The following is a 22,068-nucleotide window of genomic DNA, read 5'->3' on the forward strand; positions in this document are numbered from 1 at the left end:
CTGAAATACAGGGAAGCACTTACGCTGCAAAATCTAAACACAAGATGTTCGACTTCCTCACTTCAGGACGACCTTTTCAGCCCATCAACATCTAGTCAGATGCACATACCAACCAATGGTGGGGTAAGTCATTCTGAAAACCATTTCAGAATAATTTTGTGAGGGAATACAGACTGGGATACCTCCAGGTACAGCTATTCAAAAAGTCTACTATCCTGTCTGAATGCAATCGATTCATTGAGATGAAGAGAGCCACTGGCAGAAAGGCAGGTGTGACATCCACAAGTACCTTAACCTGATCATTACTTTTCCTACTTAGATACTGATCAAAAGATTTCTGGGGACATGATCTGTCAAAATGTTGCAAATGTTCACCGGCACACATCAGCTTGGAGTAAAGGGGCTCTAAAGTAAGTGATACTTTTTTCAGTGCTCTGGAATCACTGCTGTTGTGTTGTAAGAGGGGTATTCAACTAAGAATCTACAGTTACACTCGAGAAAGTGATTGTTTACGGAAAGAATGGTTAGGAATGAAAATGGAGAATCAGGATAAAGTGAATATGTAGTGGATAGAAGGAATAAAAAAGTAAATAAAAGTCATTTGAACAAGACAGGGGGAAACTGGAGAGAAAAGGCAGAACCTCTATATTTTCTAAGCATTTCACACACGATCCCAGATTTGCCTACACTTAAGGTTAAATGGACAATGTCACCACCATTTAGAATTTGCAGTCAGTTGGTGTTAGATATCCATTCAAGGACTGAAGACTGCATGCCATGCAGTGAAAATATTGAAGATATTCACACATTGTGATTTCTTGACATGGGACAGTTTCAGGAGAATCCCGACCAACCAGATGACAATATACAGTATGTACAGACCATGCTCACAAGGACTTCTTTCTTGTTATTCTTCAGACACAGAAGAAAACAATGGATTGGCGGCTGACAAATTTGTTACCACGTACAGACAGACCAAACAGCAGACTCTCGAGGAGGGGGAAAAATAAAAATAGAGGAATACAACAGACCCTGGCAATTGGAGGACCCAAAGGACGGAGGGTGATAAATGCATAGGGCAAATTAGAAACAGATTATGGCCGTGCATGAGTGAATGTTGTGGAGGGGATGATGAACTGTGGGGGGGGGGGGGGGTGGAGAGATGGTTGATGGGGAGAAAAGTGGGGGAGGGGACGGAGATGAAGAGGCAACTAGGATGCTGGAGAAGAGGAAGGGTGGGGAGGCAGATGGGGAGGGGGTAATGGAGGGCTGGGGGGGGGGGGGGGGTTATGGGGAGGCTATGGGAAGGCCATGCGGCGGAGGAAAGGCCAACGTTAGTTGAGATAGTGGTCCACTCCTGAGAATGCACAGGACCCCGCGCCGTGCTTGGACATCAGCTTCATGGTCTCCGTCACGTGGCAGAGGGCAAGCTCTAGGGGCGGGTGCTTCGGCATATTCTGGGACTCTGCAGAGAGGGGAAAACGAGAGGGAAGAATGCACACTATTCACACCACAACACAAGTAATATTCAATGCAATGCTGAAGGGGTATTGAACGGTAAACACTACATAACATGACAATGTAATATTCAGATCTTGTGAAGTTGTGTCAATTAACAGGGTGCCATGATACATGACACTCAGTATCCTGTAATTTCCAAGAGCTCTTTACAACACATCTATAGATAACTTTCATTCATATAGCGATATTTATCATCCCTGTAAATATCAGATTTTCTACTGCAGCATGAGGAAGGCCTATGTCATTCTCAGGCTAGCCTGTCCTTGCTTCACAAAGAATATCACTCACACCAAAAATCCTCACACCAACATCATTAGAAGCTGCATGAAGTCGGTTGTGTTACCTAGATAAAAAATGCAGGCCCTGGAGTTTGGAATGACAATTTATATGACACTTTGTGCTGTTTTCCTCCATATAGGCCTTTGCAGCTGCTCAAAAAATGAATGTATCTGACCAGTCAGTTCAAATATTGCCGTAATGTTTATGTTTTTTTAAAAGATAAAATCTTGCTGATAATTTTCATTACTTTTGAATAATACCATGGACATCAGTTTAGGGGAATATCTGCTTAAAAGAGGTGCTTGTTCTCATAAATGTAACTGCTGAAGCCAATGGGCAAGTCAACAAAACATGGTTTCACAATCTATTTGGCAACTTCTAGCCATTCCAATATGATTCTTTATACTTTGCACTAGTTCATGTACTATCACTAACAAACTGGTCATCATTCACCCCACCTCCCCTCACCCCCCCCCCACCCCACACACACACACACATACAAACACCTTCCCATCCTCTGCACATAACCACTGAACATGACTTCAATCTATGTAAAGCTTCACTCCCACTCCTAACATATCTTGCAACAGAGCACATTCATGTCTCTGCAACATGAGCCTTCCTAATACAATCCCGAGCTGTACTTTTATCTCGGGTCCCAAATCATAGGAAGCGACAGCAAGCAGCAAATAGAGTGACTTAGAGGCTGCTGCATAACCAGAGAGCAATTTGTTGTGTATGGTGCAAAAAGGGATTTCATTTGATGTGCACGTTGGAAATTTTTTAGCTATTGCAATCAATATCTCCTTCTGCAGTTGGCTCTCTGGTTTAAACATTGGGCAGACTGCTTTCTCTCTTAACACTTTCACTGCAAGGGACTTTGGACAGTATGTACAATGCTATGGGGATTTTCTTTGTCAATTGCCATTCAAAGCATACAAAGGATACTGTACGAGCTGAAATTTTCGCGGTGGTTTTATTTTCGCGAATTTCGCGAATTGCCTTTGAACCGCGAAAATAACAACGCGGGAAAACAAAACATGTAATGTATCCCGTCCTGTGCTGCGCCTAGCTAGCCTTCAACTTGTCGACTGTGCACGCACGTCGCACGGTACAGCTAGCTATGACTATTTAAAGTGCGTTCAGTCTACTCTTGCAGCTGCATTCTTGGTGTTCGCCTGTCGATGTCCGGCACGAATTTTGAAAGTCCTTGTAAAGTATTTCTTTTTGATATTTGTTTTACTTTCAAATTGAGAAAGTACTAGTACTTACACGTGTGAGGTACTTTTAGTTTAGACAACTATAGTTTTTTCGTGAGAGTTCAAGTAAGTTCAGTTAGACCCTCACAACCGCGAAATTAACAACATGCGAAAATGTCCGAGTAGCAATTCGCGAAAATATCTGTAAGCGAAAATTTCAGCTCGTACAGCAATAAGTATAGCAACTGTCAACACCAAGAATGAATGCCTGCCTGCCTGCCTGCATTTTTAAAACCAGCCACTCATGTTCATCTAAAGTCTCTTTAGTCTATTTTTATGCACAAATATTTCTCTCTTTTCAGTTTACTGTTGTTTTAAGCACTGGTGCTCTGTTTGTTTTTGTTTTTCGTTTCTTGTTTTTTTTGGTGCCACTGTACGTCGGCACAAATTAAAATGTTCCAGTTTCATATATAGGGGTGCTTTCTCTTCACCTACACAACTCAAACAACGATCACCTACAGGTTTCATGTTGTTTTGTATGATAAAGAATATACCCAACAATAACATGAAGAGTTTTGATGACGTCTTCCTTTCACATATTTCATCCAGATTAAAGCCCGCCGCACATTAAACAATTTAGATCAGACGCATGACCTTAAGACCGGAAGTGTGATGTCACCAGCCTTGCCAGTTTCTAGTCACGCGACTGGGTTTTAGTGCCAGTCGTAGAGATTTGACATGTTGAATTTCCACGACCTGTCGTGGGCTTTCAGTCAATCACGATACAGAATTATGTAAAGAATATAGAATTGTACGCAATGCATACTGCATGCAAGCCAGAACGCTTGTAAACACAGTTGTGTAGTCTGATCGTATAGTGTGTGTTGGCAGGTCATACAACCTGGGGCCAGTTTCATAAAACTTGTCATCAATGACAAGTTGTCATAGATGTGACAAGCTACTGAAATCCTTGCATCTGATTGGTTGAGAGCAAATTTGTCATAGAAATGTGGCAGTTGTCACCGATGACAAGTTTTATGAAACGGGCCCCTGGTCTCATGGTCTTGAGGTCGTACGATCTCAGGTCGTATAGTGTGCGGCGGGCTAAGAAACACAATTGATTCTTGCCAACTCTTAATGCATTCATTCAACTACACTTCATGTAAATACATGAAAAAATGCACATAATGTAGTTTAATCACTTTAGACAAAGCTGTAACATACCCTTTTAATAATCTATGCAGCCTAATTTTAATTTTCCTTACCACAAATTACCTCAAGTCATGTCTAAACATTTCAAGAACACAACAGCCAGCACAATCTTTTTTTTTTTTTTTTTTTTTTAGGGGTGGCAAGGGTGGTGGATAAACTAACATATCAAATCAATATAATGACCGCTTGACTGAATTCAACTGGACGACAGCTTCTTTCCAAGCTGCTATTCGTGAGTACCAACGGTTGTGAGTTCACTTGATATATCATGGTATCTCACCTAATATGGCACTATTTAAGGCAGCACAGACTGGTTCTCGTAATAAGGAGTCGAGTTGGTAACCCACGGGACTGTTCCACGGGTCTGCATAGGCTAACAAACTAAATGCATCCTGTGGATGGAGAAAAAAGGTAAAGGTGGAAAAAGATACACAAAAAAAAGCATGAGACATAGAACAGATACACAAGGAAATGTCTTTCTTTTTTTTTTAATAGAACAGTTACAACCACACCATTGTAAACGTTTCCAACACAAACAATCACTTTGACCTAGATATACACTAAGTTCAGCTCAAAGGTCCACTCACTCAAATATGTTTTGAGGGGTAGTGTTTGGTTGGTTCTTGTTTTTCCAGTACTCATTCTGCTTTTTAGAATCATTTGCCCTTGGTAGAAAAAAAACAAGGCAAGTGCCGTAATGTGTCTCGCCCACAAACGTACAACACCTTTTTAAAAAAATTTTGTTCACAAATGGACCTATGGATCAAAAGTTAGGAGTCATAATTAAATGCACAGTACATTGGGCCCTAAAAGTTCATTGACCCCTGCCTGTGACCTTTGACCTCGTGGTGACCATCAACTCCCAAAGGTACATCTACCATCCAAGTTTGGTCATAAAAAATAGACTTACAGATCAAAAGTTATAGCCCATAATCGAAACACGCCCTAAAAACTTAATATTGGGCCCTAAAAGTTCATTGACCCCTGCCTGTGAATTTTAACCTTGAGGTGACCTTCATGCTTGGTAAAAGGTAAAGCTTTGTATGACCACTCTTCCCTCCAAGTTTGATTCAAACTGAAGCCCAGAGTACAGAGTTATTGAAGTTTTTATAACGTTACGGACAGACGATGGACGGACGGACGGACGGACGCCGCAGGCGATCCCTTAGTCTCCCCTCACCTCTGGTGGGCTCGACAAAAAAAACCACAGCTGTCACAGTTGGTTTAGCAGGCTGAACAGGAACACGACTTAGAATTTGTAATTGCTAAGTTCTTTTGGATGTTTGTTTAGCCCTCATACAGTATGATAAGTTTTCAATGTCTAAAGTATGGCACATAATTGCATAAAGAAAGGTGTCACCCAATAGCATGAGACTGATCATCAATTTTTCATCAGCCTTAGACGGAAATCAAACAGACCCTAATGTTTTGTGTGAACCATACTTTAACTAGTCAGATAAAGTTGAGTCAGGAAAAGCTATATGCCAGTCCATCATAAAAGGGACTTTTAGTGCATTAGGTATTTTTGCCAGCACAACACCCCAGCTCTACTCCTCTCTCCCCTAATTAATAACAATAATGACAACAACAACAGCCCTATTCACAATTGTAATCATGATAAAAAGTAATGAAATAAATAACCTGTGCATGCACTGGATCTGTATGACCCCTATATATACTCCATCTAACAACGAAGCATGCTAAGCTTTTACATGGAGCCAATTTTATGCGTTCTTACTTTAATGGCAAAGGACCAGGCATTCAAGCTGGTGTAACGACTGAAATAAATGCAATGTATTCAAGTCAAATGTACCAGCATCTTTATGATTCTCCACCTTGCTCTTGTGTTGACATTGTTTCTCAAGGACACCAAATTTATGAATTGGTGAATTGGAGTATTTGATGCAATGTTCTTCAGCCTACTGTCATGATTGACATGACACCTAACAGTAATGTGTGCACATGCTCTAAAAAACAGAAATTAAGTCTGTCTTGCAGTGCATCTCCAAAATGTTTTGGTGCACATTCTTTTGCAAAAGTACACTCAACTGCATCTTTCTATCATAGCATTCTGTGTGACTAATGAACAAACACAAAAGGTCAATGTCCTATGGTGACTATCATGCTGCTTATATCGCACAAGTTTTGTTACTAAGCCCTCATCTTATGGTCTTGAAATGAATACACTGCATTCGTTTGAATAAACTTTAAATGTGGGAGACAATGTGCAATTGAATTTGTAAGGGAACTGAAATGGACACAGTTGAATAAGAAGTCATGTCCCATTGGATTAGATTTATGGAAATCATGAACAGAAGTAATAATTTTTGCTACAGGTCCAGCAAACAGTGCCAGAGCATTGCTGAAGTTAATGGGCTGCTTTATCATGTGCCAACAGCCATGAACAGCTCTATGGCTCTATAATCTTCACAGTATCTGTGAACGCATTTGAGCCTTCAACCACCTCTGGAAACATTCACTAGGGAGCACGCTATACCTGTAACGCCTTCTCGTTGGCTTCGTTCTTGCCGTTTTCTCTCGTGAGCTTGTCGTAGGTGCACTGGAGCTCCCGGCCAAACTTGAGCATCTGTTTGATGGCCGCGTGGCTCCCCCCACACAGCTGGCGCACCGGAGGTAAGGACGACACTTCTAGAATGTGTATAGAAATACACACAAAGACATGTGAAATTTCCAAACCCAGTCCGCTTAAATAAAACAATATTTGCCCGAGGAATACCTACACATTGATAAGATTGTCTTGAATAAAGAAGGCAATTAAGTACTTATATAAAAAATGTGTATTCAAAATCAAATGTAGTAAAAAGAGCTGCTGAAAACTGCTTACCCACTGAAGGTGAGCCAATGGAGTATCTAAATGACTGAGCATGTTGACAAGTGTTTGATATCATTATCTGGCATGTGTCATAACATTTGACTTGCTCAACAAAGCATTGTAGTTGCCCTAGCCAACCCCTGAGAAGATATAAGGAAAACAAACAGTGAGGTACCAAAAATGAAACACATGAAACATTCTTACATGGCTACTTAACAAAGACCTGCAGTCACGACGAAGACCACGGCTCCATCTTACCTGTCATAACGGCACATGTATCAAGATAACTCATTCTTTTACCCTTATCCCTTGATGCGGTTGCCAAGGGAACATGCAGGCCAAGATGATACTGACCTACATCATCTGTTTCCATGTCCTCCATGGGTGGGCACACACCGTTCACAGAAGAAGTTAATGATTTTCCATTTGTCACAGCATGTCCGTTACTACTACTGCTACGACCGCTCGTCGTCCCATTGGTATGCACACCGTTGGTGTCCAGGCAGTCTACATCCATTTCTATATCTGACTCTGTGCTTATCAGGCGCGAACCGTTCGTGATGCTACCATTTGTCGTCAGATTGAGTGCATTCATCGAGGCAGTCGATGAGTTGGGCATGAGTCCATCTTGCTGCTGTTGTTGTTGTTGTTGCAAGTTCTTAGGACTCTTTGGAGATAGCGGTTTGGAAGTGTTCATGTGGCTACTGTTCCTACTGCTACCACTGCCCCCGACTCCGCTCGAGCTCCCTGAATTGTGCATGTGCATGGGATCTGCCAGTGGTGAGGATATACTGAGGTGTGACGATGACGACGACGAAGAGGAGGACGACGAGGGGACTGTGTCTCTGTGCGGGCTCATGGCGGGGCTGGCGTGCCGGCTGCCCGGTCGCGAGCGGGAGCCGCGCGGTTGGCGGATCTCACTGTCCGTTCCGCTCACCATCTCCACAAACTGCCGACACTTGAGCATGAACTCTAGGTTGGGGTTCTGTTGTAGCAGGGTGGGGTAGAGTCTTTGAGTCGTCTCTATTGCCTCCCCCATGCGACCAGCTAGTACTAGCCTTTGTAGTCCTGTGGTTACATGAAGGAAAGGTTGCAGCAATCAATACAACATATCCACTTTCGGACATTGATACAAAGAATCATATGTTTCACATAATCATACTTGTAAAACCTTACCCTTTCCCATTTTCCCATCCCCCCCCCCCACCTCATGATTAAAGTGGGTGCATTTGATGTGCCTTGATGTGCCAATACATTGTGTAATACAACCCTTCCTAATCATATTATGCACACACAGGGCTGCCAACTCTGCCAATTACAAAACATGCTGATGCACTAAAAAAAAAAAAAAAAAAAACCCAAACAATTACTTATGAAGGCAAAAATGCAATTTTGTGGTTTAAAAAAAAAAAGGACACACACACACACACACACACACACACACACACATACAAAACTGCATATATACCAAGTATGCATGATCGAATTCAGAGAAAGATAAAAAATTCCATGCATATCCTAGTATTATTGAAGAAGAAATGATATAATAAATTTTGTAAAATCATACTAGTTGGAGGATTTGCGAATGTAAGCCAGTTGCACTTCAGATTTGGGTCCATCTATGAGTGATGTGTTGACACATCATTGTAACCACAACGGCTACCATTTGGAGGCACTTAAAAAAAATAGCATTTAGTTAGGATTCCAGAGAGTCCTATATTTCAGACTCGAATGTTGTGAGTGAGGTAAAATATGGGGAAAAAAGGGCAGTTCTACACTTAGATCTTCATACTATAGGGGGCCCCAATGGCTTACAGCGGGAAGTCATTATTAACAAGGATAAACTCATTACTGTAATAACACGAGACCTAGTGAAAGGGGAAAAAGCCTTTTGCTATGACGACCAAAGGAAGGGACAGCACTGTGTACCACTCTGGATCCCACTTGGAATGGCGCTACTGTGTCAGCAAAGAATAGAGATGTTTCTTCCAGGAAAATCTGATGAGCGTCATATGATCTGCGTTCATCGTGCAGAATTTCATACCCAGGGCGACGGATTAGTGCAGGACGATTAGTGAGAGCACAGCTCTCTTCGAATTTCTGTGCAGGACACATTAAATCTCACCAGCTAACCCATCAAGTACCAAACTCTACATTTCTGTGGTTTGTTGTTGTTTCTTTCTATCAAAATTTTACTACTGATTGTTAGTTGTTCACACAGTTAAAAAGAAAATTCTCTTTTATTGCACGGGTTTCTTTCTTCTTTATTTTTTTTTTTTTTTTGGCAGAATTTCTTAAAAACCTCTTTCCTGATAAATAAGTCATTCTTTAACTGGCAAGACATTTCTTCAAAAACAATGTTCCTGTTTCCTTCTCAAATTGGCAAATTTTTGAAAATTCCTTTTGATTTCATGCAGACCGAGTGGATATAAAGGGAACCCATTGCTTTTCATCAAAGATATCTTGATTTGCCTATTCACATTCACAAATGAAGGAAAACGTACATTTTACTCTGCACATGTATTGCTCTTGAAAGGAGGGCTAATACAACTGAGAAAAATCTACATCTTGAAAACTTTTTTTTGGGGTGGGGGAGGGAGGGGGCACACTGTGCTGAAATTGAGATGATCTTGCCATCCAGATGTTGATTATTTGCCTCTTTACTTGTACTCGGTCCTTCTACATCTGCATGGATCGTAAACATAAATAATTCATACATTCTGCTTCCCCACAATGAGTCAGTACACATAAATTACATTCAGGTGGGCACAGGGAGGGACTGTACGTGTAGCATTTGCATTAACCTTCAACGGCCCGAAGTGTCGGAATATGCCTCCTGGGCTTGTCCTAATTTTTCAAGCCGTGCACAGAATGATTAATTCGTTGCCATATTCTCAGCAGGCTTGTGCTTACCACTGTGAAAAATGTCACATAGGCCAATGAAGTACTGGATATATATGTCTCTACAATGGTCTTACACAGCTGAACATAACACATCATTGTGTCTTATCATTTTTTTTTTTGTTCTTGTTGATGCAAAAAAAAAAGAAACTTTAACATCAATGCTTTTCATATACAGATACTGCGTAACACAGTGAATAAAAAGAAGCATGTATATGTGCAGTTTAAAAGAAAAAAAAAAACTTTACAAATTATGAAACCACTATACCGCAATGTAATACACACACACACATGAAGGTGATGCTCCACCTAATAAACTGTTTTGATTTATGAGAAAGAACTCAAGGTAAATTCACCTACTGGAATTGCTGTGTTCAAACATTCTGGAGACACTACTACAGAACTCTCCTTGTAGGTTTTGTCTTCACACTCAAAATGTTATCGTCTTGCTGTACATATGTGGGCTGCACATCCATGGAATGTCAATACAGATGTATCATAAAGGAATGACAACAAAACAACAGAAGCTCGGAGAACTCGAAATTCCCAAAGTGGACTTTAAACCCACACTCAATGAAACTGATTCTGCCAGCGACCATTAAAGGGATCGTATAGTTTCAAATGAGACCCAACTTCAGGTTTCTAACGTTTTTGGGTGAGATAATGAGAAACCTCTTCTGAAATATGAAAGAGCATGTAATTCCATGAGGAATTTAATGTTTACTTGATGAAAATCGGTTTTGAAATGGCCGAGATATGCAAAATAGAGCAATCCTAATGAAAGGTGGCACCCATCTTTTAGTATGATCGCTTTATTTTACTATGTTTTTGGATGTCTCGGCTATTCCAAACCAATTTTCATCAAATACACTTTGAATTTGTCTTAGAATGGTATGCTCTGTACTATTTCATAAGTGACTTCTTGGTATCTCACAAAAAGTTAAAAGCCTAATCCTTGCCTCCACCAATACTGTACCATCCCTTTAAAGGGTGAGCATTTTTCATGGTGCTTTGTTCATGATGAACAAAGCCATGGCTGAAGTTACAACATAGGTAACTGGCGTGATATTTGTAGTAGCAATATGATGAACAAACGGAGGGGCATCATAATATCAGAATACTGTATGCTCAGCACATTACCTCCAGTGTTAATATAACTGGTCAATATTGAACTCACATTTGCCTTTTGACGCTGATACAAATGAAAGTGTTCAGTTTCACTGATTACGCCTCATGACTACACATATCAGCACTTTTAACTGTACTTCAGGTTTTGTACATGCTGTGCCACACATCTGTGTCAGAGTGCACTTCAGGCTGAGACACCCTTCATCTGCCGCCATACTCACTTTGTCTGTTTTTGATTGATATGACTTCTTCTGCTATCGTCTGTCGCGTGCTCTTGGCGAAGCTCTCGGCAGTCGCGCAGTAACCATGGTGGACAAGATACGTTGACACGATTCTGTTTGGAAAGGATGAGAGGAAACCACAATACAAGCATCAGAATCAGTCACAGATGACATTTACCTATTACCAAGAGGACTCTGATGGATCTTAATCTTAGCAGGAACTCTTCTTCATATCTAAGTCACCTTCAATGACTGGAGTTGAATAAAAAAAAAAAAAAAGATTAAGACAATACAAAACTCTCACTAAAATCACAAAAAGGAAGAGAAGAGAACAGGATTTTCGAGTTTCCGTTTCTTTTTGATAAAACAATATCAGTCATGATTACATCTGCCATGCAAACACCGTGAGGCAGTGATACCACTATCCTGCAAATTGTCACTGTTTTCTGAATGGATAAAAATGTTAAAAATTATTTTTCATATTTACGATTTGGAGGTTAGCACTCGTACTCGAAAGGGAATTCATTGCAGAATCATTATAACTCTGATCTGACACAAAGGAGATGACTTTTATTCATGTTAAATTTATTTTTAAGAGACTTGAGACGCAATAATACCATCACTGCACCTATCTTGTGTGTACATGTGATCGAGACCAATATCACATTTTCATATTTTTGTCTCCTTTTTAATGGAACTCTCAGTTTTCTGGTTGTTTGCCTGCACTCCCATCTTACCCAGTGTCGACTTGACCACATGAGTGCAATCAATTTCTCTTTCACTCTGTAGGACGATGGCACACTCAATGCAACTTTGCAGACAGTTTGTTCATCAGCTAGTCACTACTGTGAAGTGAAAGCCCAAGAACAGTTGTGATGCAACAACAAATTACCAACAGCAAAATGTTTTTCACACTTAACAAATTCCTTGATGTTCTTTGTTGCATGTCAGCATGCCCTAAGGCTACAATCATCTGTTCCATGAAACCATGTGAGCCATAGACAAGCACTGAACAAATAATTTGTAATCATATGCATTGGCTTTTCATACAGCCAGGGTGGTGTGTTCAATGAAAATGAATAAAAAGGGAAGAAATGGAAAGAGGTGTTAGCCATTGAAGGTCAGTTCACATAATAAAGTTAATTTGATGGAAAATGTAGCATCACTGTGATTTGAAAGCATATCGTAATGACAGCCTGCACAAGTTCTAATTTTAGACGCCGTACCTGTGTAGAACTGATTGCCACTCTCCCTGGTCATCTGGGACTGGATGTCTCTCTATGGTTGTAGCTGTCTTCATTCTCATCTCCTGTAGAGTTACAAGGAAAAATGACACGTATCCTCAGTTGTTACTATTATCATTATCAAGATTATAATATTTGTCATTATCTTAAATTTTGTATTAATTCAAATTAACTGTATCTTTCTTTCTCTCCCCCCCCCCCATCTGCAATGTTGTACTTCAAATACTTTTGAGAGAAGAAAGAGAGAGAGAGAGGGAGAGAGAGAGAGAAAGGGAAGAACTTACAGGGCAATCAACCACAAACATACATTTGGATTCAGTGAACACAGAAATATGAAAAGTACACACTAATAACGCTGAGGAAAAATGAACGGTCTGTTCAATGAAAGTGGGGAATTTATAAAGTTTTGGTTAAATCTGTGTCATCATTGCTGGATAAGAAGACTACAATAATTTGTGACGTCACAGCAGAGCAAAGGTATTAATTTCACAAAATGTAATATTTCGTGAAAAATAAACATTGATTCCTTACTGATACATGTTAAGTGATATTACTCACATGTTCTTCAATTATGCTAGGAAAATGAAAATACCTTGAATTCTCTTTATATTTTGTTCAGATTGTATTCTGGACTTTTTAACGGATCATTTGATTTTCCTCAAACTTTACTACTTATTATACTGTTCAATGCAGTCACTGAATCCTCACATAAAAACACATTACTTGGGGTAAATTTCCCTTTTAAACAGATGTAAGATAGGCAGACAGAATATGTAAACAGCAATTAGTTAACCAGTTCCTTCCGCAATTCACCGAAAACCTGCAATACCCCCAAACAAGACTCTTTTTGCCCGTCAACAAAACATGGACAGGTTCGTAATCCGCGGCGCCTGTGCAAAAGCAGTCAAGCATTACATGTATTCCCTTTCCAGTCAACTGCATGTGCCATTGAACAATGCAAGATATCGCTCAGATGTGATGTATGAATACAGCATACACTGGGCTCGCAAAATCTTTTGTTATACACAAGAGCACCCAAATGGGGTCAGCAAAAGTCAAAATCTGGTGAGCTCAGCCTCGATAGCTACGTACGTCAATCAGCAAAGCAAGCACACGACTACATTGGCAAAGGTAAAATTCCGCAAAACTGCACACAATTCTGAGACAGAAAAATAACAGATATTGATAACAGAAACTCTACCTTTCCAGTAAAATAATTTTTAAACTCAGTATAGTACTCTCCGACATGAATCTAGGTCACTGATGGTGACAGTCCAGAGTTCATTTTGGGAACCTGGTATACTGGGTTCCTGTCTATGAGTTGACACTAGGGGAACCTGTTACACCAGGTTCCGTAAGAAAAGGGTTAAATAATGGATGAATTGTTGACAGATGTCAAGATTTTGATTTGTATTTCTTGTACTGGTAGAGCTTACAGACAAGAGGAAGGAAATTCATTGTATACTTTGTATTTGGCATTTCGGCAGTCAACATGACTTTGTTTCAGATCTGTGGTTGATATGGAATCTGGCAGCATTGATCGCCTGTGACCTCTGAATCCACCAGGCATTACGCCAATTGGTGCAACCAGTTTGCAAACGAGCACTTTATAACAAAAACAAATGAGTCAACTGCAACTCATTGAAAGTAATTCTCCTTCTGCAACCCTCTGTAGTTAAAAACCAGCTATGTCCCTTAAAGGTCCAGTTTACCTTTGGGAGCAGTGATTTCAAAAATGTTCAAGATATCACATTTGATGCATATGTGTAGGTCTGTTGTATCATAAAACATCCTACCATATGAAATATTTGCAATAAAACCTAAAATATAAGGAGATATCAGGGTTTTTCTCAATAAACCGTAACTGTATACGGTTTTGTCTGGAAACATTTTTATTATAACTATTGTTCACATTTTGTGTATTTAACAACACTTAACATCAATTATATGGATTCAAATTTTGACAGAGGTTGTTTTTATCCGTAACTCACATTTTACAACTATTTAAAGCACTAATGCTGGGTTTTTGTTTCATCTGCAAATGGTAAATTATGCCTTTAAAAGATCAGCTAACACCAAAAATACAAATACATAAAAAGGCAATAAAAACAAAATTTTTATTACTTTATTCATCTCACTATATGGCACACGAAGATGAAACCCTTATGGGAAATCACAAGAAACAAAAAAGCCATGTAAATGTGATGTCCAAAGAAAGGCATCATAACACTGCTCAAGGTTCAAACCTGTAAAGTCAAGAACATTATTCCATTATCTACATTCTGAATATCATATACAATATAAAATAAACAGTCTCACTACACCGTACAGCTGTTAAATGAGTGAGTCGCTGAGGGGAGGGGGGGGGGGGAGTATTCACATTCAACCAATCCTCCACTGCGAGTATTTAGGGATAGAGACCATGTATGGACCATTGGGCTGAGGTTTTTCTTCTACATTTTGTAAGTACATGTGTGTGTGTGTGGGGGGGGGGGGGGGGAGACAGATAATGAAGTCATAGACTAATTGACGGCTTGTAAGAAAAATCTGAGCTGACTTCCTCATCACATTCTGACCATCTAAATGAGTCACTAGCACACTCACTACACTACTTGCCATGCCTCTTATTTATTTTAATATTTATTTATTCATTCATTCATTGCTTTAACTATCTCTTCTAGTCACATAAGGATTTCCATTGTAAGCCACAGCTATCTATGAGGGGATCTCAAGTACAATCTACCTTATTGGAGCAATCACTGAAATCATAGATTTTTTTCAAACAAACAGGGTAAGGGAGGTGAAAGGTGTCTTCAAAAATGTCAGAAAGACATCAGATGAATCTTTTGTACTTTCGTAAAACATATAGCTAAAGCCATGGGGGCGAGCACTACTGTTTCATGGATATAATACAATATCATGTTATTCATGTTTTTCTTCATAGCTCTGTTACATTTAGTGTAGTTAATTTCTGTAATTAGAAAGACAGACATGCCTACAAGTTGTATCTCTGTCTGTCACTGAGGACTCAAACTGTGTATTTTGAGGAGGTGAGGCAGTAGCCCTCTCAAAACAAAAACATGGACAGGTTTGGAAAATAACTACTTCAATGTAGATAAAATCCAGCGCATTCAGTATACATAATAACATTCAGCATAACATGTCAGCCAACAAATACCTTATCAGCATCACAAACTTGAAAGATACCCACCCCCTCCAAAACAACAACAACAAACAAATACAGGTACACACAAAAGGTTTATTAAATATACTCATTCTATACTGTTAATGCTATGATGCAGAACAGGACACATCCTATCCTGAAAACAGCAGTCATCTTTTCTTCAAATTTGATGAAAATTGGGAGGGCATGCAAAAGGGGGATTTTACCTTTGAGACATTGATCTTTGTGGTGGGTGCATTACCGCCATGTCTATCTACAGTGTATACGGTAGGCCTACATTGTAAATCTGCACCCCTACATCACAATTAATCTCACAACATCTTCATCAGTGGAATGACAGGGCAGTCGTTCAAATCCGTTAATGCAAGCCATAATTGCAGTTTCCCTGCCTCTGATTGACACCCGAGCTTGCTTTGGTCGAGAATGAGAAATGTGCCACACAATATTTTTAGTGCCGCAAGCACCGCTGTGCTTCTATAAACACAATCTTGCGCTGTGTCATGATAGAGTATGCAAGAAGCATCATAAATGACAAGGAACCCCCTGCCCCCGTTTACTGCTGTCACTAAAAAGCAAAAATGACTTGCTTGGAATGGCACTGTCTTATTTAGAATCTGATGAGGAGGAAAAGGAAATTACAATTCTGACATTACAGCTTTTCAATATATCTCATACCGTTTCCTCATCTCCCCCCCCCCTAAAAAAAAAAAAAGAAAGAAAAAAAAAAGAAGAATAGCCCCAATTGTGCTGTCATCATCTGTTCTGAGTAAACAATCACTGAGAAGCACAAAATTACTTGCTAAGAATGATACTCTCAATCTCAAGATGAGAGGGAGCTTAAAGGTCCTGTTTACCTTTGGGAGTGGTCAGTGATTTAAAAAATGTTCAAATTTTCACTTTTGATGCATATGTGTAGGTCAGTTGTATCACAAAACATCCTACCATATAATTTTTTTTTTCGTAATAAAGTCTAAAATACATGGAGATATCACTATTTTTCTCATTAAACCATAACTGTAGACAGTTAAGTCTGGAAACATTTAAATTATTGTTCACATTCTGTATATTTAACAATACTTAACATCGATTATACTGGTTCAAATTTTTACTTTGGTAGTTAATGTTTCTATCCCAAACTCACACTTTAGAACTATTTTGAAGCACTAATGCTAGGTTTTTGTTTCATCTGCAATTGGTAAATTATGCCTTTAAAATACTGAGTGTCCATTTTACATTACTGAGTGTACATTTCACATATCTCATGTTACTATCATATCAGCAAAAGTGCTACCACTACCTAATCTCAGCTTGTGATGTATGCAGATCGGAGAAGCTGAGGAATACGGGACAGAGCCACATTTGATGCAATAAAGCATGTCAGCAAGATGCAATCTGTCTCTCTCAAACTTCACGGTAATTAGTACAGTTTGTAAACCAAGGATCAGAGTTTCCTGTCCTTCTGTAATAATATCTCATAGTATGCTGCACTTTTACAGGATTGCTGTACATGAATATGCATTGAACATTAACATACAATTTACATACGTGTCCCTCCTCAACTCTCCTCTGTCTATAAAGCTCTTTTTCTGCCAAGCAACGGTCCCTGCTAGGACTACACACACATGGTGTTAACCTGTTGAAGACGAGTCCCAAGCATACTCGGGCAGGTGTCTATGGGAAATGCGTGTTGTAGCGAAATCAGACCGTCCTCAATGGGTTAAAGCAAACCTTTCTCCCTCACATACATGTACACTGAACTGACTACTTTTTAGATGGTTTTTCTGCAGCATTTTCTCTGAAATACACCCATTATTAGTCCTACACATGTACAACTAATCTTTGGTTTTCGTCCAAAAATTAAGAAAACACGGGCAAACCTGAAACCTTGGCTTATGTTGAGTCTTGGTCTCGTCTGTTCTATGCTGTCTCTACAAACAGCCTGTACACATGTTCTTACTTCTTTTTTTCTTCAAGGACAGCTAAAATTGGGCAAGCTTTGAGTCATCCTGTGATTCCTGCCGTACTCATACACATTTGTGAAGCAATGGGGCTGAATGTTTCTGGGACAGAGCCATAGACAACGTGGCAACCACATGTTCAGCCCTTTTGTGACAAAATTTAGAGTAAACTGAATTATTTTTGTAGCTATATCCCTTCCATACCTTCTTTCCCCCTGGAAGGCAGCTTCCTCAAACTCTCAACAGGCACTTTCACACACACATGAATTGTCCGTCTTCGTATCACGATTCAAAATTTGATTCTAATCGTCACTGCCGTTTACATTTAGCTAAAAAAAACAAACAACAAAAACTATCAGCTGCAAGCCATACACTTAAAATCTCTAGACTGCATATGCTGTACATAATACTGTATACGCTGTTATTTTCGCGTACAGATATTTTTGCGAATGAGGAGGTCACAGGCATGTTGTTTTCGCGAACTGACGCCGATGCTAATGCACGATATGCGCTATTACCCTAGTGCATGGAGACATTTTTGCGTGTTGTTAAATTCGCTACCCAACTGAGATTCACAAAATTTGCGAAAATTGAACCCTCGCGAAAATAACAGCTTATACAGTACCCACTGCAGTGTGACACTGGGAACTTGTGCATACAGCTTCAGTAAGGATCATGGGATTGAAAAAATGCAAGAAGTGATTTTTCATCAATTGCCCTGGGCACAATGGAAAAAGATAGCAAAGTCTATATAAGATAACGAAGTCTTTGCAAACTTTGCTTCTTTATCCACACTGGCAGCCAAACTTCTCAATCTTTAAGTTCTCAAAGTTTGGGTCACTGGTTTGTGATTGCACGAAAAAAAAAAAAAAGAGCACGTCATCTGACAGCTGGTGATTGTGATGTAACAATGCACACATGTACATTACAATGACTGCACGCTTCAGAGGCTACGCCCACAAACAGATGGTTGACTGGTCACATGACAAACTTTGTGAAGTTTCAGTAGCTGTCATTCACACTGCCCAAAGATAGAAAAGATTGGCGGGTTTCGGGAAATTTCCCTAGTTTGAAAGGGAAGTTTGCAAGAAGTTTCGGGGGAAGTTTGCAGTCACACTGGCAAAATTTTGAGATCTTAATGATTGTGATCTTAAACTTCACAATCTTTTGCCAGTGTGACTGCGGCTTATGTGTCATTCATACAAACTGTGCAAGGTACACTATTGTGAGAGTTAAAAAAACAAAAACAGTAAAGCCTGATTTTTGCTTCATGAGGTAGATTGCAATAGCTAATGATTCTATGTGTGTACACACACAAGGATTAATGTTTTGTTTGATGTGTTTAATAATCAGTATTTAAAACTAGTTAACCCGTTCCAAACTGCATTCTGAAGTGCAAATAGACTTAATGCACGGGCCATCAGGTTCCCATACAGAACAGGTTAAGTTATTACCATTTGTTTGTTTGTTTTTTTCTTTGCCTGCAAAAGGGTTGAGGATCACATCAAATGGCAAAGCAACTGTGCTTAGTCAAAGGAAAGGCCACAAAATGTTCTTTCTGCAGACATGGGGTGGGTATTTTTTTAATTTTTTTGAATTTTTTGCTGAGAATTACGATACACTCGAGAAACATGATCAATAGAGGGCGCTCTCCAGCTCATGCCCCCTACCTACTTTCTACCACAATGTGGGCACTCACAGGATTGTATCGTATCATATTACTGATGTAAATGCAGTTAATATCTTACCTGCATGAGATCTTCTATGTTGAACATGAAGGGGCTTTGACCAAAGTTTGTGTCGACCACTTCACCGGGTGTCTGAAGACCAACAGTTGGGTACAGGTTGCTCTGTGAATTACAGAAAATGTGAACAGACACATAGATCATATCACTACTCTGCATACCATGTTTCTTGAAGATCTTTCATATAATTTTCCCGCTACAGCTTTGACTCTCTTCCCATTCCCAAACCCAAAGGAAAAATGTATGACAACTTTATGAACAATGAGTAGGAATACATACACCTAAACCACGAAAACTGCAAATTGAAACGTCCCGAGACCGATATCAGTTACACACAAACAAAAAATATTTATCACAAATGCCACTTCGTTCATCAGACACGCACGCACAGAACCACATGCATTAAGCAGATTGTGAGCATTGAGATCTATCCACAGATAGGAGGTGATAGATGAAACTTTGATGAAAGGTACAAAAGTGACAAGAGAGCTATCAGTAGTGAAAAAAAAAAACAACTGACATAAGGACAAAAGCAAGTCAAGTAAATATAAAACAAAGTCTACTGGGACAAACAACCAAACATACAGAATGGGACTAAAAGCATGAAACAACTGCTTACAGCCATATTTCTCTGAAAAAAAAGAAAAATGTTCTTTCAGTGGTGATCCATTTATTTCCGTCTGGTGTTCTCCATCCTGACAGCTTTCTCCATGAATTGACGAAGATGAAGGAGAAATCTATCAATTCTGGTCAGATGGTGTTTGATCCCTTCCAGATCACATGTAACAAGTGGCGAGATCTGACCGGCAAAATCCTGAAGAATTATCTCCTAGGCCTCACCAACCTCACAGAGAGTCACACCTTCTTCCTGCCACATTGCCCCTTCCAAAGCCCCCTACAAATGAGCGGTTACATGACAACGGGAGAAATTAGCGCCCAGCCAGAATCAGACGGATCAATCCAGTACGTAGCGCTCTGGTGAGCCGGAGTGCCACGAATGGTGGCAGTCATCAAGGGTATGTGTCATGGCGGAACACATTCGCTCTCAAACGCCTCTCTGATCGCAGCATCTTACATCATGTCTCATGGGGGTCGACAAAAAGTTCCAGGAGGTGCTTGGCCCAAAAAGGGGGAATTGAAACCAGGCCGAGAAAAAGGGCACACAGTGACGGGCAGCAATGTTTCATTTCACCACAAATGTTGGAACTAAATGGGGGGGGGGGAAGAATGTGTGTAAACAAAGCAACAATAAGATAGGAGAAAAGCGAGAAGGAAGAGAGAATCTATGGTCTTGCTAAAAATAAAAAGAACAAAGAAAGAAACCTTCCATAAAGAGGAAAGAAATAATTTTGGCAGGCTGTTTTTGAGCCTTTTGTGGCTGGAAATGAGGATATTGGCCATGTTGCAATTAACATCAGCAGCTGTGTCGCAACGCTGTCAGCTGCACATCGAACAAACATGCCTTCTTATCCACTCCATCAAACTACTGAAAATAAAGTCACTCCAGAAATAAGTAATGCCAGCACCATCCTAAAACCTCAAGAAATAAATTGTGTGCAATGTGCGTGACTCGCTTCTCATAGCTGGGGTTCATAATTGATGATTCAACAACATGTATTCAAATGCCACACATGTTAAAAAAAAAAAAAAAAAAAAAATCTCACGTTTTGCTTTACAACAACAATGGGATTTCTACCCACCCATCAGAGCAAAAATAAATAAATAAACACATTAATAAATAGATAAAATATCCCTAAGTAGGAACACCAATTTCAAACCCACCATATTTCTGATTTGAATCTAATTAGATCTCTGTTCAATTCAGGTCCCTAAGAACGAGTGCATGCAATTTGACAACCTTCATGAACTCAAATACAACACACATTATATGTGAGCCATACATTTCAGAAATGATCTGTCACTTTAATATTTCCCTCGTTACAGTGGATGATATCAAGTCAGCAATGGCTACAGAATGCATTTTACATAGCATCCACAATCTAGCCTCATATTTTCATGACAACAATATGAAAATCATGATATATTGAAGTACTGTACCTACAATGCATTCTTGACACACAGACACAACCTGGCCATTGAATGTCACGTTCTGCTCTTCTGTGGCACCATTCGTGACAATTCAATGCAACTCTCACAGTAACGCACCAGCAGAGTCTCCATTTCAACACCACAGAGAAATCCCCCACCATAAACAAGCCACAACACAAGCACGCTTGCAGGAAATATCCATGCACTTCCACAGGAAAGCAGGAGTGGAAAAGGGGACAGCAATACATATAGATGAGAAAATCTGAACTATCCAAACGCAGAGCCTCCCTCCCCGACCAACAAACACGCACACACTTTAATACAAACTTAAATATCCCCACGCTGATGGCTATCACCTTTCATAGTTACTCCCAAGATTCCCTGAAGTGCGAAACGAGCAAATCACACAGAGTTGTATCATACCCGGTGGTTTTGGCATTCAATTAGCAGTATATCTCAACCGATGTGGAAAGCCACAATGCTGATCAATGTGATTGTGAAAGTGCAAACTGATGATATACTCAACCGGGTCTACTTAACATTTCTATATTACAATATTCCTCAAACTTTCAATACACATAAAAATTAGCTTTC

General features: G+C 39.8%; 1 protein-coding gene across 1 annotated transcript in view; it reads right to left on the minus strand.

Moving 5' to 3' along the window:
• Positions 1 to 1,285: 1,285 nt before the first annotated feature.
• The window catches only part of LOC140233514 (ran-binding protein 9-like), an 88,494-nt gene continuing 67,711 nt past the window's right edge, over positions 1,286 to 22,068 (minus strand). The window contains exons 6-12 of the mRNA XM_072313632.1: positions 19,429 to 19,530; positions 12,521 to 12,603; positions 11,295 to 11,407; positions 7,399 to 8,112; positions 6,709 to 6,860; positions 4,492 to 4,603; positions 1,286 to 1,465 (exon numbers count right to left, since the gene is read on the minus strand). Coding sequence (XP_072169733.1) covers positions 1,335 to 1,465; positions 4,492 to 4,603; positions 6,709 to 6,860; positions 7,399 to 8,112; positions 11,295 to 11,407; positions 12,521 to 12,603; positions 19,429 to 19,530 — 1,407 coding nt within the window. The 3' untranslated portion in view covers positions 1,286 to 1,334. The remainder of the gene's footprint in view (positions 1,466 to 4,491; positions 4,604 to 6,708; positions 6,861 to 7,398; positions 8,113 to 11,294; positions 11,408 to 12,520; positions 12,604 to 19,428; positions 19,531 to 22,068) is intronic.

The sequence above is a fragment of the Diadema setosum genome, chromosome 9 (genome assembly GCF_964275005.1).
Source record: "Diadema setosum chromosome 9, eeDiaSeto1, whole genome shotgun sequence".
NCBI lineage: Eukaryota > Metazoa > Echinodermata > Echinoidea > Diadematoida > Diadematidae > Diadema > Diadema setosum.